The 17140-nt window shown below is 33.2% G+C and overlaps 1 protein-coding gene across 1 annotated transcript in view; it reads right to left on the bottom strand.

Annotated features, from left to right (window-relative positions):
* Positions 1–3736: 3736 nt before the first annotated feature.
* Positions 3737–17140, bottom strand: part of SNX29 (sorting nexin 29) — a gene marked incomplete at both ends in the record, with an annotated part of 72977 nt that continues 59573 nt past the window's right edge. Inside the window, one exon of the mRNA XM_029087035.1 lies at positions 3737–3877. Coding sequence (XP_028942868.1) covers positions 3737–3877 — 141 coding nt within the window. The remainder of the gene's footprint in view (positions 3878–17140) is intronic.

The following is a 17140-nucleotide window of genomic DNA, read 5'->3' as shown; positions in this document are numbered from 1 at the left end:
TACTATTGTTATATTCTCCTTCAGTAATTAAATTATCTGTTCTGACTTGATTCTAAGCAACATTAATAAAACAAATTATTATTTTCATTGCTTTACATTAGTTCTAACTTACTATATTCAAATGTTTAAACTGATACACTGAAAATAACATTACCAACCTGAAAGGCAAATACACACTCTTCTTTGTAACTGGAAAAAAGTTACTTGTCCAAAGCAGTATTCTTTCCTCTTCTCTGTTCATTTTCTACTAACTGGTTTTCTGTACATTAAATTTATGTTTCCTCAAGCATTAATACTAGTTTCTAATCCTACATGCATAACTTGTTGAAAGATCATTAACATGAAATATTAAGATAAATTGTCACAACTTAAGGCAAACAAGTCAAAGGCAAAAATACATTAAAAATAATAATTTGAATGAATATAAAGATTATATTCTTAATTTGTTGTTTTACAGTTGTTAAATATTTTCAGTATTCAATGCTACTTGATGACAATATAGATGCAATAATAAATACTTGATTTTCTTACTTTTTAAAATCCTCATTCGGCTGAAATTCTGCTTTCTTTTTGCATTTTCCCTGTGTCAAACTCTGTAACTTTGCATTTGAACCTGATGTCACTGATTTCTATTGCAATAAGCAGGAAAAATTATGCATGAAAATCAACAGTTCTCCATAATTTTTTCTATATCACTCTCTTCTAGTCGTGTTCCCTCCTCAGAGCTCCAATATTTTGCATAGCAAAACAGTGGATAGTGTTTTGTGACTCTACAGCAGTGGTTCTAGGTTATTCTGTAGAACATGGTGTCCTCCTGCGGTCTTGGAGGTTCCCTCAACCTGAGACATATAACTGAACACCAAATTTAGTGCTGGTATCAAGGGAGGTATCAATTACAGAAAAATCCTCTTTCAATGCCATTAGCATTTAGAGGAGCATATCACCTTTCATTAGGTTCACAGTACCAAACACAGTGTATAGAGTATTTGCAATGAATAACATCATTCAGGTACAGATCTGAAGGATATGAAAGCACACGATACCCATTTTCCAAAAGCTGTAAAATAGACATATTTAGCCATTTCTACATCGAGGATTATGTTTTACCAACATGTTATTTGGGCATCTAATAACACTGAGGATTTGAAAAGGATATGAAAACCATATATTGACGTAAAGTGAATAAAAATACCTTTGTTAGTAGAATCTACTGAAACTGCTCTTTAGGCATTGACTTAAGGTTGTATTGATTAATCCAGAAATGGGAAGACAGCCGCAATTCTATTAAAACAGTGTAACTAACACCAAAGAGAAAAAAAATTCTACTGAAACCTAACAGCATATCCTAAAGGGAAAACACTTCGGTAGCCACTGAAGTTAAAAAAGCAGTATTGGAAAAGTATTGACAATATCTTTTCTAATGCTTATTACCAAACATTTGCATGTGTAATATCCTGCATAAATCATCCTCATCCTAATCTGTAAGTTCTACAGAATTCCAAGACAGACATTCCCATATGAATTAACTAATTTTACACTGAATTTTTAAACTTTCCAATTACTTCAACTTGCTCTGTCATGGAAAGGAGTGCAAGGTCATTAATCCATCTCAGTCAGTTACACAAAACACACTATCACATGGTACAGAAAATAGCACCACTAAAAGGACAAAAATTTGCCTACACAATGTGCTGTGGAAATAAGCTCTTGTGTGATAAACTGAGGTAAGTTTGTGCAAAGCTGATGTGAAAGTGGCACTTTGCAACTTGCAAGCTATTTACAGCAGGTAGCCAGAAGTATAATCACTAATCAATTCCAGTTATACAACTGGCTTGTATCTCATCATAGGAGTCTTTCAGGAGCGCAATGGATGGCACACATTTCTTACTGCAAAGAAAAGATACTTTTTCCAAGATCTGATATAACAGAAAGTGATTGTGGGTTTATGCATGATTAAGACAGAAATTTGGCCCAAAGCTAAAGCACTGAAAGAATAAGTGATGTAAATTTTTTAATGAGTTGCTCAACTGATAATTTTGTATGCATCAATTGTGCAACTGAAGTAGTAATTCAATTAGTATTTAAAGTAATTAAGGATGAAAGACTGTTAAAAAAGCTTAAAAGAAGGCTTTTGTAATTTATTGAAGTGGCTGATACTCCATCACTTCAAAAAAGGAGAATTAATTATGTAACAAGAAGAAAATACATTGTTTCTATTACAAAACTATCCACTAAAAATGAAATGAAAAATGCATGATCTTCTAATATATTGAAAAGTAGAAAAGCTCTCATAAGTACTTTTATTTACTAGGCTAATAGGCAGTAAACAACTACATTAACTATACGCCCAGCAAAAACACTGACAGATTTTATTGATAAATTCCATATGTATTTGTATCGCCATCACTTCTTCCAGTTTACGTCCATTACTACTCATTTCATACCACATGAGCCAAGCTTACCTACTAAATTTTACAGAACACTTGGGAAATAATTTGAAGTCATATCAGAATTACTACCTTTTAACATTCACAATCCACATTCACTGACATCTGAATGCCACTAAGGAATTTATAATTTTTTTTCTATTTGTTTTTGAAATTTTTTATTACTTCATCCTAATTAGCAATGATGATTTTTCTATAATAGGCAAAGTTGTAACAGATATAATTAGAATTATTCTGGCATTTTAGTGATACATGTTTTAATGTGGTCTTAGGCCAAATAAAATGTCATTAAGAACTTTGACTATTTTAGTCATTATGTCAGCTTTCTTTTGATGACTACACTGATAACTATGGTTGGTGCTTCTCAGGTATTTGATAGAAGAACACAGTGATAACAAGGCCAAAAAAAGTAAAAGGAGAAAATTCCATATAAAAGCTAACAAATTTGATTAACATTATGAATGCTGATTTAAGCACCTGATGGTCTGGTATAGATGTTTTTAGTCATAAGCATTATTTAAATCTCAAATATTTTACTTGTGATAGTTAAATAAATTTTTCAGATCATTCCCACACTGTAAAGAAAAATTACTTTGATTACTGCTCTTCTCAAACCTTACTGCATTTGTGATGTATATTGTAATGTGTATTTGAGCTCTTGAACATTTTAAAATTTTGGTGATTAAGGCTTAAACTACACGATACTACATACATACTACAATATTTACTCTATTTGTTGCAAAATCTCTACACGATATTGCAGAAATTCCCATTTTAAAATGGAATTGCTAAAACACAAAAAACCTAGATTATGAGAATTAAACCAGGACAGCACCCAAATAACTTTTAAAAGCTGGTTCAAACAACTGGTGAACAGCACAGGAAATTTAAGGAATTCAGACTGACAGTATTTAAAATTTAAAGAAATATTTAAAGAATTACTAACCTGTGTTAATTGCTGGCATTTATTTAAAAGAACAGAGAAGAGATTACATTTTACATATACAGCTGTCCAGTAGTTTTGAGGGCTTTGTACATTTGTCTGCTGTGTACGTCATCAATATTTCATTTAATAAAAACAGTTTTCTTTTCAGTGAGTGGAAAAATCAATGCATTAACTACATTACCAGTGGATCTGCAGCTGATGAGGGCACAGTCTGTATAAAAATAGCAGGCACTGTCTAGCAAGTGTAAAAAACATTTATGACAGTCACCTCTTTCTTGTGCGTATGTGCAAAGGAAAGGTTTTAGCCCCAGCTCCTACTGATACTATGAGTTCTTTTAAGTACCTTGTTTCCAATGGCCTTTTTTGGTGGAAAGTTAAAAGCCCTCACTTGCTGGTATTTACTCTGTAATTTATGATGCAAGCTTCTGAACTCCGCATATCTTCGATAAACGTTCCATTCATCATCCTTTATCCTAATATAAACCTGCAAAATACATACATGGAAGGAAATAATTTAAAGACAAACTATTGAACTAATATATCTCCTTTATTCTTTAAAACTTCACAGCTTAACACCTTCACATTCATAATGCAATGGTACCAGGCGTTCCAGGATCACTTATCAATAGATACATCTCTGACCGTACATTTGCCATTTCTGTTCTACAGGTCATTAATTATTTTCTCTCCCTTCTTCTCTCTCTTTTTCTTTCTCTCTCTTTTTATTATATTCATCAAGACAAACACAGCTTGCTCATTTTAACATGACTCTAGGGCAACCACGGTAGTGCTTTTTGTTACCATGGTTTCCAGCATATTCTACTAGCCAGTGACCAAAGGAAAAAATAACTTCATACCACTATAAAATTGATTTCTATGCACTCAACACAGTTTTTCGACTGTAAATTAGCTTTGTAGCATCAGATTTGCAAAACATAATTTTATCCAAAGTACGAAACTTAATTTACTTTCTAAAAAAAATTACATTGAAAACTAAACTAGAAATTTTATTGTTTGGAAAATAAACAGAGTTCATTCTTTCTGCTTGTATAGGACATTAAGTATAATTTAACACAGCTGTAGTTTTTGTGATTCTGTTTTTGTCTGCCACTCAATTATTTCATATTACCAATTACATGCTAAATATTCACATTTGCTAGGAAAATTTCATACAGAAGTGAAACATACTTACAGAAAGCTGATTTCAATCATTACTAGGGAAAAACCTTTCCTCTACAGAAATGAACCCATAGTTTAAAAAAATGCTGAAATAGCAGAAACTATAAACCAAGCATCAAAACTCAAGATTCAGAGTGACTTTTTCCTTAGCTATCATTTTTATGTGTATATTAGTAATCTCACTATTTTGCACCACAAATTAAGCTGGAATAATACTCATGACACTGCACTGCCTTGCTTCTTCAACAAAACCCAGTAATTTAGTAAGTTGTAAGGCAAGTATCAGGAAAACACTTATGTAAAAAACAACACCAACGACCACCACACAAAGAGTGGGCAAGTAACTAGTTTTGTGAATACTAGAAAAACTGAAATTTGGACTATGACGTGGCTGGTTCCAACTCTGAATTGTAGCTCTTCTGATGACTGAATCATTAACATAGTCCTTCCCCTCTAGATTTGCCAAGTCCTTCGAAAAAACAAAATCTTACTAAGGACTCATAGTATTTTAGAGATCCAGTGATGTCAAATGAATGTCTTGTCCCACAAAAGAAGCTTGTGCAGCCTTCCTCTGGTTTGGTCTTTAAGAAGCCCTCTTATCTCTACAGACATCTAGTTTGTCAAATTTGTAAGAGGCTTCTGTCTTGGAACAAAATACAATACACCATGCAGATACCCTGCAACTTCTGCCAAATTATAATATTTCACTGTAGGAAATCTTAATATATTAATAATATTGGATTCTATTGAATAACAAGTGTATTTTTGGTTACTATGGTACTCCATCATGTTTCATGATGATGACAAAAAAATGAATACTATAATTCGAAAATTAGCACATCTAAAAATACAAGAGATTTAGAGTATTGTGTGAATTACAAACACGTATGTAAACAAAAATTCAACTAGTTATGGTAACAAGAATTCAGGTAGCGTAATGATGGAAGCACTACAATAAGTCTGCAAGTAGTACTCAGATTTCTTTTTCATTTTGAAAATAAAGCCAGGATAAAGATAATTAAACACTACACGACCATCTGTTTTAATAATTCAGTACACCCCTGAAGGAAAATTAAGGGAAATACAAAATGCAAGTATTTTGCATAATTTCAATAAAATTCATTTAATGTAGTAAAAATTATATTAAGTACTCTTTATTCACCCAGTTCTAACCTCTCTCTCCATCTATTCTCACTTCAGTCGGTATATTGTTTGAAATTTTGTATGCATTCCCAAGATTCATGTTTCAGCTTCCTTACATGGGGTGGGGACAACAAAAAAAGCTTAAATTATTTTTAACCAAGTTATTTCAGATGGATATCCTAATTTAACTAAGCAGTTATCTTTGCACATGTGATGTGATGTGATGAATCACGCAGTATTAACTGTTAAGCTGTAACCCATAGGTAACTCCATTACACCGTATTTGAAATTTCTAAGTATTGCAAAAACACAGATTAACTTCTTAGATAAAACTTTTAAAGAATTTCTTCCTGTTCTTCTATGTACATAGATATCAATTTCTTTTTGGAGCCTTGTGCCATATTGAATCTATTGACAATCATGTAATTAAATTTCATTATGTAGTACATATTCAAAGCTTTACTGTCTCAACAGGGAATACTATTCACAAGTCAAAGTTTTTGATCCTCATTTAAATCACATACAGATCATACAGGGATATCACAGGAATAACACAGAACAAGTACCTTTGTAGACAAAATTCTGAAATAATATCAAATCAAGCAACTTGAGATGCATGGTTTGAAATGGTCTTAAAAGTCATTAGGACTATTCCTATCATCTTCAATGTACCCACAATTTCATTCACGGTCTTTTAACAAGAAACCAATGAAATCTGTAGCTGCCAAATACACTGTTGTGTATGTTGGTTCCAAATTATCATGCTGCACCCTAAAGCAACACTACTTTCTACTACTGAAAATATCTTAACATACAACATATAATTACAGAACAGTATTTTAAGACCATGTTACAGAAACTTGAAAGGACTACTCTTATGGTCATTCTCTGATCAATTTAAAAATAAATTCCAAATCGCTACATTTCCTTTCAAATGACCATGTTTTCCTGAAATCATCCACTTCCTTACATAACTGAGTAATTTTCAAGGTAATGAAAATATACAGACCAAATGAAAATCACTGCTAGAATGCTTATTTGATTGTAGACAAAAGATTTTACTTTAATATTCTCTTGTATATTAAAAAATGAATCAAGTAGCTTTTGCTTGTAATTTAGGAGTACTTTCCAATCGAGTCTCCTGTGTAAAAATTGACTGGCAACCTTTTTTGCAGCTAAGATTTACAGCAGCTGGAAGAAAAATTTCAGTTAATAAGTATATATAATGAATTAGTCTGTTATTTTCGCATCACAAACATGTTTGAAGTTGAAGATTTGTTGAAAAGTAGCAAAACCAGTAGTAATTCAATATTTTGTTTTTCAGCCACTACCTGCTAACTTAGTATTACTGGTTATATTATTGGTTTTTGAGTCAAAAGTTTCTTTAACAGGTTAAGGAATCTTTAAGCAGATCTGAGTCAAAAATACAGTTAACAAATCCTGGTAACAGACTAGTAACTATTGACACAGATCATCACTACTCATGTATAAAAGCCTGAGGAGAAGAAAGGACAAGGGCCAAAATTCCAACTTGCTTTAGTCTCAGTGGACCTTCATAGATTAAATGTCTATAATCAAGACTCGTTCTTCAGGTCTGCAGAAGTCCAGAGTGTTTTTCTTTTTGGATGCAAAATATAGATTGCTATATTTAGGTTTGGGTTTTTTTTGGTCACTCTCTCAAGAACTCTGTGGATGGGAGCTCCACAAACACAAACCTGCTGAAATTAAAGTCCCTGTGAGTCCATGTCCCATTCCAGAGGCAAGAAAAACCATCAGAAGTGAGAGAATAATGCTAATGCAATGTGAGCAGTGAAACTCTACTAAACCACGCAAAAAATGCAATGTTACAAGATGCAAGAGAATTCAAAACATTTCAGCAGTAGAACACTTAAAGGACATAGCAAATACTGAGAAAGCTTGTAAAGAATCATCAGTCCTATGCTGGACAAGGTCATAGTTTTTCTTACCAAAAAAAAAAAAAAAAAAAGATGGGCAGTACAGGGAATGCATAAGAGATTGATTTACACTAAGGAAGCTACTGTGACATTTGCCAGCTAACTAAGCATTATTGAGGGGGGAAGGGGATGAGAGAAAAACTATTATTTCTGCATTATTGTATTTCTACTATATTACTGTATTTCTAACTTCCTTTCCCTCACTAATAAAAAAGGGTTTTCTGGAGATCCTCTTGTTTGTTACATACGTCTTTCAAATCAATGTCCAAGCACATGATAACAAAAAGAAAAATTAGCAACTGGTTTGGTAGAGACAACCCAAACAGCATGAATACAAAAACATAACATGCAAATTGGCACCATTATTTTTTAAATGTTAACTCAGCTGAGCTTGACTGGTGAAAGTTACTTTACATTTGCTTTTAAATAACACTTTAAATAATTTTGGAGTACCATTGGTCCATAGTTTTACCTTACACTTCAGTACGCATTACAGCAAAAAAAGGAAAGTAGACATGAACTAGTAGAGAGGCTTTAATTTTTTGCTAGAGTTTTGGTAAAGAAGCTATAAAATGTTTCTGTAAGATGAAAATACTTGCTTCAGATACAGGACTATCTGCTTAGATGGAACAGATTAAGATAAAAAAGGATGAGAAGATTAATAATCAAATCTGCTCATGCTAACAGAACATTCATATCTTAAGAAGCATATTGCTAGCACTCAGCAGGATAAACCAATGAATGACAGTTCTTAAATGGATTTTATGCTTCTTTTAAGACAGGCAATTTGAACATTGTGAGGGGATGGGAAAAGAGGTTGTACAGGCAGGGGTATGTTATGTGCTTAACTTTGTGTCATCCCCCCCCCCCAATAGAACAAAGGAAGGTTGGAACAAATGAGAAATTACATAGAACAGACTGCCCCTCCAACTACCTATGCTGATATACCTGTTCTAATACTTTGTTGGGTTACAAAAGCCAACAAAAACGATGTAAGGAGATGATATGGATGATGTACAAATACCAAGCGTTTCAGCTTTTCCCCTTCTTATAGGCAGAATATACCAACAAAATCTTGCATCTCCTTTACCTCTTGCCTTTGAAATAGTAAGTTTAAATAATTATATATTGTATTACATAATCATAAAACAATCCTAATTCATGCCAGGTCCAAACTGCAGCACTTGTAATGTCCTCAAATTCTCTTCTTAACCACTAAATTATCTTCTAAAATACTTTAATCCTACTGTGATCCACGTTATCTTTTACTAGTCTTAACAGTAAGAATAATTGCTTTTTTATTTTAACAGAAAGTATAGCATAAAAAGACATCCTCTTGTGCTAAAACTACAGAGAGGGAACATCAAGCACAAGACAGCGACTTCTAGAAGTCCAGTTCAGAATTACTGATGGAGAGCTGGGAACACTAAGAGACAAGATCTCATCTGCATTAAAAGCTCTCCTCAACCACCTGACCCGGTTTATAGTTTTCACTGCTTCCACTGTAAGTTTTCCATAAGGAAAAAAAAAAAATCCAGACACAAAACCAAAATGGATCTGTTCCAAGAATGTCTTTTAAAATTCTTTATGATAAAAAGGGGAAAAGAAACTGAAGAGAAACTATTTCAGTGCTCTGAACTATAAAGTAAAACTCGGTAATATAAACAAAATTTATCTACTGATTCTCTGTATTTATTGAGTTTGGTGTTATAGACATTATAGAAGCCTGGAATATTCATTGCAACAACTCCCAAGTAATTATTAACTTAACATTTGGTTAAATTAATCTTATAACCCATGATATTTCCATAAAACAAAAAGTACTTTTGTAGACTACTGCTAATGTCATCTAAGAAAAATGACTGAGTAGTCTTTCTGTGGAAAGAAGAAAATTCATTAATTTTAACCAGAGGTGCAGACATGTTCTGGGATGAGCTTCTCTAACTACTACCAGTTATGTTTCTCAAATATTGATTTATAATTACAAAAAAGTCTTTAAAATTCTTAAAACTAACTCAATTTAAAAACTAACTTAATTTTTCAGAAACACTAAATTAAAAGTATTTTGATCAAAATTTACAATTTAAGAAATAATTGTTTAAAAGGGGATTGGAACTACCTTTTTTTTCCTATTTCATAGTGTGCTTTTCTGAGAGAAGTGCCGTATTTCAATCTGTCTAGGAAGCTCTTATCAAAATTATTTCTGCACTCAAAACACATAGAAGAAGTAAGTGGTATGAATCCAAAGTGGAAGTATATAGCAAAAAAGGAAGAACAAGTTACATTTCTTGACTTTACTTCAGGACAATGGGATTCTGTTTAGAATATAAATTCAAGCTGAATTCTCCAAAGTTACCTTTGAAGCATGAGAAATGAATACAAATACAAGTTACATTTTCACATAGCTGCACAAATGCATTTATGGTTAAGCTCCCTTTTTGAAAAGGATCCAAATTAAGAACTTCTGCATAATGAAAAATAAATAGAACAATGAAACTTTTCAGTTATGATATGAGCAGCTTTTAAGTGCCTTTCTACATACAGACACATAACAGGAATTAAAGTGAACAAGTTTTTATCCCAATAATAGCATTTTATCTACTTACACAAAGACTACAAATTTTGTTATGTTAAATCTTAAACTTTTTGCTATTTAGTTCATAAAAATGAACAATACAGTGTTAAATACATAAAAGAATGCACATCAAAGTATGAACCTTAAAAACAGCCAATATATTTTACTAAATTGAAAAACATCATGCATTTCATGCATATTCACTCAACTACATACACACAGAATTATGTTGACTGTGTTTCTGGAGTCACAGTTGTGTTTCTATTCACCAAAACAGCACTAAAGCGACTGGACACAAGAACAAAAGCAGCATGCCTACGCTTTTGCTGGATGGTATCAATATCTTTTTTTAATACAAATTAAATCAGCACAGAAGATTTCACTCAATAACATAATTAGTTCCTTTTGACAGTGAAATACTACTTGTAATACCCCAAAATAATTAACACCAATTCACGAACATGCATGTTGAACCGATACAGTCATTGCAATACCTGACAAGCACTGCACTGAAAGAAGTTTGTGCAGAAGAGAATATAGGTAAAATGACAGAAATGCTGTTTTTTTCTCCAAAAAGAATATTTTGGGTGTTCTGGCCAGGGAAAGGTGGATAACTCATCAATCAGCTTGTGAATAAGCTAACTTTTATTTATTCTAGATATTTTTGGATATAAATTACTTTCTTCTTTCTGTAGTAGGTATAAAATAACCTGAAAATTGAAATACTTCTATTTTCCTAGTGTTTTTTGCATCCAGATTAGCATTTCTATAAGCACATCAATGTATTACGTTGTATTATGGTTCCCTTCAGAAAAATAAGTAACTATAAAAGTCTCCAAGGACTGATCTCATCTTTACATACTCCCTCCATCCCAACTATTTAAAAATTTTTCTCCTTTACCTACCCTTATGCGTCTCTGTCACATCCTCAGGTTCCATTATGGTAAAAGCAGGATACTCATCTTGGCTCATGCACCCTCAAATCACTCTCTTTCAGAATGCCATGAACCATATCTTTATCTTAAATTCTCCCAGTCATTCTAGATCATTTTCTTCTCTACTTGCCCTGAGCTGTTCTGAGATGGAATATGATTAGAAGACTATTTTTTTCTCTTATTTTTTGCCTGCTCAGTGCAGCAGCTGCTCAAGTAATCAATTCTTCATATATCAGGGAAATTAAATTCAACTTTGGGTTTCTTTTTTGTACTTTGTTGCCTATTTTTCTACTATTTTAACTGTCAATCCGTTGTCTTCCACTGTTAAGACTTCTACCTTTTATGAAATACTAAGGCTATGCTGGCTTGTTTATAGAGGTCAACAATCACAACTGGCAGATCCCAGGCTGTGCTTTCACTGTTTCACCTCTCACCCAAGGAATTTCTTGGGCACTCTCACCCTCAAAAACTCTTCAGTATCAGACACTGTTCTGCTCCATCTCTTTTTACATTGTGCTTCTGTGAAAACTGTTCCCTCCGATTAAGCGGGAGCATTCAGGTACTGTGAATAGCTCCTTCATATGAAGGTATAATGCTCTTCCTTCAGAGAGGAAGTGGAGAGGAAAAAAAGAGCACTGTTTAAAGTAATATAAAAAGAAATAGTATGAGAAAATACATCAGTCAATATTAAACAATAGGACTGAAGAGAGTCAAAAGAATAAAAAAGTTGTAAGAAAAGAATGTTTATTGATGGCAATCTTAGGAAGGTCCTATTCATACACAAACAGCAACAGTCGTGTCTGATTAGCATGTACATCTTTAATCTTATTTGGAATAATCTAAAATGTTTACTACTCTGCAAACAAGAAAGATTTGCAAGTAGCCATTTAAATATTGATATAACTTTAAAAATCACAAAATCTCAGTTTCATTATCTTAAGTGTCAGCCATTGGTAATTATAGCAACAAAAGGCATGACTAATGGCATTTGCTGTACACTTCACAGGAAAGAAGAATCCATATGTATGCAGAAAATAACAAAATACTCTACAGTTGAGAAATATGATAAAATTACTGTAATAATCATCTTGCTTCACAGGCACTAAAGAAACTGCAACTAACTATCACCATCTAGAGGTAAAATGTAAATGTAAATTTTTTTTATTCTGATCTGGATTCTGTCTTTATCACTGTGAATATATTAGACAAGAAATTGTCTTCTAATGGTAGGCTGATTGAAGAACATATGCCTCACAAAAAAGATTCACAAAAAAGATGGGCATCAAACTGCACAGATCACAAATAGCAGTCACCAGAAAGCAACTAGTTAACTAGAGAAGACAAGATGTTTGTAAGAGAAGAGCAGACTTTTTGCCAACATGACCCTGATTTTACAAAGCCACCTAATATTTAAATTGTCTGTTTAAAGACCCAGGCTTTCTTAACTGTTACTTTGTACGAAATATATCAATTTCTTCATATGTGGCTACGTCCTTTAATGCTTATAACTAATCAGTTTACCATTTATGAATAGCTATCACAAATTTTGTAAACCTCTGAATCTTCTTTTGGATTCAAAGTGGAAAACTGTAATTGTTCTAATGTTCTTGCTAGAAGATACTGTTATGATGATCTAGTCTGAGCTCCTGTCACAGCCCTGATAATTTCATCCAATAATGCCTAAATAATCCTTATGATTTGTTGATTCATAATAAGGACATCAACTGGTCATCTAATCTTTCTACTCAACTGCAAAATTAATTATACTAGTAATATGTCAGCATTAATGAATAGCAAGACAGTAGTCAAGATATAAACCTGCAGCAAAACAAAGCTGAGCATAAAGAGAGAGGATGAGCTTCTGAAAACATTAGAATAAACTTACCATGCTTAGAAGATAAGTAATAGTGGCAGGAAAGAAATTTCCTAATCATACCTATTGTTTCCATTTTAGGACTTATTAGTCATTCTTAGCATAGCACTACAAGGGCAAGTAATGTTCAGTTAATCCTATATTACGACCTCCAAGTTTCTTCCACTGTACCCTTACTGCAAGGCATCCTGGTTTCAACAGTTCAGAAAATTAAGTACACTTAAACATGAACAAAAGGTATAGTGATATTTATCCAGAAAAGCTGCTTATCTTCCAAAATATTATTATTCAGGGATTTCCTGAGAAAGAATTCACATCTGTGTTTGGATTGATTTTTCTTCAATTTAATTAACTCAATTATTTTCTAGACCCATGTAAACTTTCACTATTCACAAGCTCCGTGGCAAGATGTCTTGCACCTCAATTATATGTTGTGGAAAAAACGACTGTCGCGCATCTGTGTTGAAACTGCAAGCAAGTAGTTTCAATGGATGTTCCACTTTGCATTTTAAAACAGTTAAAAATCTCCCCATGTCTTTCATGATTTGAAAGATTGCTATGGTATTCTTCTCTCAGTTGCCTTTCTTGCAGGCTGAGAATTTCTAATACGCTCCTTAAATAAAAAAGCTTCATTTTTCACTCATATTCTTTCTAGCTCTGATGCAATTTTTGGAGGGGACTAGAACTGCACACAGATAAGCCAGAAATTATACACGGCATAACAGAGTTTTCTGGTTTCTATTCCTTTCCTAATGATTTCTAACAACTTGGTTTTTAGACCTCCCTAAACCCTTTTAAAAATTGTGTCAGATTAGCTACCTTAAAATCTTCTGGTACCCCGGCTAGAAGTTATTTATCAGTCATTTATCAGTTATTTCAACCTTGAATTCCTGGTGAACTGCATCTGCAGATTTATTCTTTTTTTGTTCAATAAGGTCTTCTACTGGTATTTCTTTTAAAACAGACAATCTGCTAATTCTCCAAAAGGAATAATCCAGAAGGGGTTATAACTCCATGGTGAACAGAGATTTTAAAAACCATCTTAGCTGTCCCTTTTAGGTTTTTTTTAACCAGCTTCCTCATTTTTTTTCCTCATTCTTTTTTACAGTTAAATATTACAGTAGTGAATTTTTGCTTTTATTGTTCCTTTTACAATAGAGTTTAAATTAAAGTTATTTAAATTCCTATTCCCATTCCAAACACTTGCTCTTCTTTACATGTAAATCCTCCTCTACTTTTCAGTGTACCTATTTTATAATCTTCAAGGGCCAGTAACCGAGTCCTGCATTTAAAATCATCCCTCCTGTGAAAACTCCCTTTATTCAAGGAACATACCCAAATCCTGATTAATCCATACCCTTTATTTTTCCAGTATTTTTTCATTCATGCAGCAAAACACTAGATCTGAACACACTCTCTGAAGCCACCATACTCTCCTTTACCCTGTATCAGTGGAAACCAAATGGAACATTATCTTCCGTGCCATGTCTTAGTAGCTCATCTATAAACATGAAGTCTTACCATCTTTCTACTTATCGGGTAAAGTCCCATACGATACCCTAGAGAATGACAAAATTGAATTCCCCAACACTTACAGCCACCTCTTGTCAGAAGGGATCTTCGTCCTCAGAGGAGTATTCACAGTGCAAAAGAAAACAAAGCCCTAAATGGCTATTTAGTTTTAAAAGCTCTGTACCATAACATTTATTTTTTGTCTTTATTTATTGTAGTCACTATTTATTGTAGTCATCTGGAAGTTTGTCAGTTATTGTGAAATGGTGATATTTCAGAAAACAAGTGAAAAAATATCTTTTAATTGAACTTAATAAATGCACTTAAGTGCACATCTGATTCTAAATAGCTTTTTCATTAAAATGATATACCATCTAATTATTGTAACATCCACAGTTGAATGATATAAGTCTACGGCTCTGTTAATTTTTAAGGCAGTATTGGATAGTGCTAAGCGGTGAGCACTGATTAATCTGCTGCTCACAAGTGTGAGCGACTTGAACTCAGTTATTCAAATTGAGCATAAAATTTGCCTGTTTGTAGACCTTGACTTTTAAATTCTTAAGATTCATAACCAGTAAATGCTGCCAGTTAAACACTACTGCAAGAGTGCAGTGTAACTCTACAAATACAGAGGGCTGATCAACATTTCCACATCTAATAGGATTCATTATAAAATGTTGCTTGCTTTCAGAGTCCACAACCTTATTTCTCAGCTTGTCCAGAATCCTTAATCCTTAACAGAAATTAAAGAAACTAATAGTTGAAACTACGTGACAAGTATGCTAAAGCTGGAAACTTTTCCTTCCATATTCAATGAAGGATAAAATCTGGGGTTTTTAAGGATGGAACTGATTTGGAACATGACATCTGAAACATAGTGAAATATTAATACAACACAAAAAGAAATGCTCTGAAACGCCCTTCAAAAGAGTATTAAAAATTTGCATTAAATTAAAAAAATGAAAAGTAAAAAAAAGCAAGCACTATAACAAAACTCTTGCTGCAGTCTGTTCTTATCCAGTCCAGGTCAGGCCCTCCTGATATGCAAATTATCATGCCATTTATTTCTTTTCCTGGTTTAAGAAGCACAAATGCAAAACTGGCACTGATTTCGGAGAGGCACAGCTACACAAATTTATTTCTCCCAACTCTCATATTCTTAAGAAGAATTTATAAGACCAAGAAAAAAGATGACAGATACTGTGAAACTGATTAGGTTCATACATTTCCAAACTATTTGAGGTGCTCTGCAACTCTTTCCACCCTCTTTTGGTCATTTTCAAGGCATGTGATACATATGCAGCAGTTTATTTTCTGCTAGAAAATACACATTTATGAGCAAAAAGGGACAAAAAAGGACGCAACAATTCTAAAGTGCATCAACAATAAATGTGACATAGCAAATCTCCACTGGCACACTGTCTTCCCCTCTCCATCAAGTGAAATATTCCAGAGATACATAATTTCAAATCTGCAAAGGTTAACAAGGTGGGTCATAACAGGAGGGGAGAGGAAGACAATCTCTTTAGCTTTCTAGCAACAGAAAATGCAGAAGCAATCAGGCTGTGTTAGAAATACATTTACATGAACTGCATTTGGAAAAGCAATGGTCAAGGTCCTTCCTCTTTTCTAACGTCATCATTTGGCAGCAACATCTTGCCTTAATTGTATCATGCATACAATCTAATTTTCAGGCAGGCTAAGCATGTTAAGGCTAATTTCCAATAAGCTTTAAGTACAGTCATAAGTATTTACCATATCTAAAAATGATGCTTACCCAAACCCAAAGTTTGAAACTTTGCCTGTTCCAACTGGCACCCTTCAGTTTTCTCTGAAGCTTGTTTGACATTTTTTTTCTCAGAATTAACCAGCACAACTAAGAGTCAGTTTTCACATCTCAAGTTATGGTTACTCAAGCACTCACAGCAAAATTGGAACTCCAAAAGATGTTGGTAAAGATCTCAATTATATCAACATTCTCCAATATTGCTACTTTCCTTTTCGTTGATACACTACAATCAATTTCTCATGTAGTTGATAAAAAGTGTTATACAAGCATTTTCATTTTCTGCCATTGGAAAATATATGATAAAGCAGCAAAAATAATATTTATTATGAACAAAGAGTACTCTCGGAAATGGCTCAGTCATTTATCCTAATTGTCACTCCCAGTCTTTGTTCATTACATACTGGTAGCCTGATAAATATCCTCTTACACAATTTCAACATTGAATCACATTCCCTGTAATCAGGAGAACATGTTTTGCAGAGATTTAACAAGATAAATGCACAGTGCTGTTATTAAGGCTATTCTGAAATTCTGTAAATTAATGCTTTCCTGGTAGGTGTAAAGTGCAGAATATATATTCAGCAAGCTCATGACTACATATTTGATCAGAGATGTGACAATCACTTTAAGTGTTTCATCATGGTGCTATGCTACAGAGTGTATATCTATTCAGGAAAATGTCTTTTTTCCACGTGCACAGTGGAAGAAAACAAAGTTATTTGCTAGACAGATACTCTTCCCAGTCATACTACTGTTACTGAGATCAAAAACTGGTAGGAATGC

Source organism: Antrostomus carolinensis, unplaced genomic scaffold (assembly GCF_000700745.2).
Source record: "Antrostomus carolinensis isolate BGI_N321 unplaced genomic scaffold, ASM70074v2 scaffold9789, whole genome shotgun sequence".
In the NCBI taxonomy this organism is placed as follows: Eukaryota; Metazoa; Chordata; class Aves; order Caprimulgiformes; family Caprimulgidae; genus Antrostomus; species Antrostomus carolinensis.
Note: the sequence above shows the minus strand (reverse complement) of the source record. Positions and strands in the feature narration are given on the sequence as shown.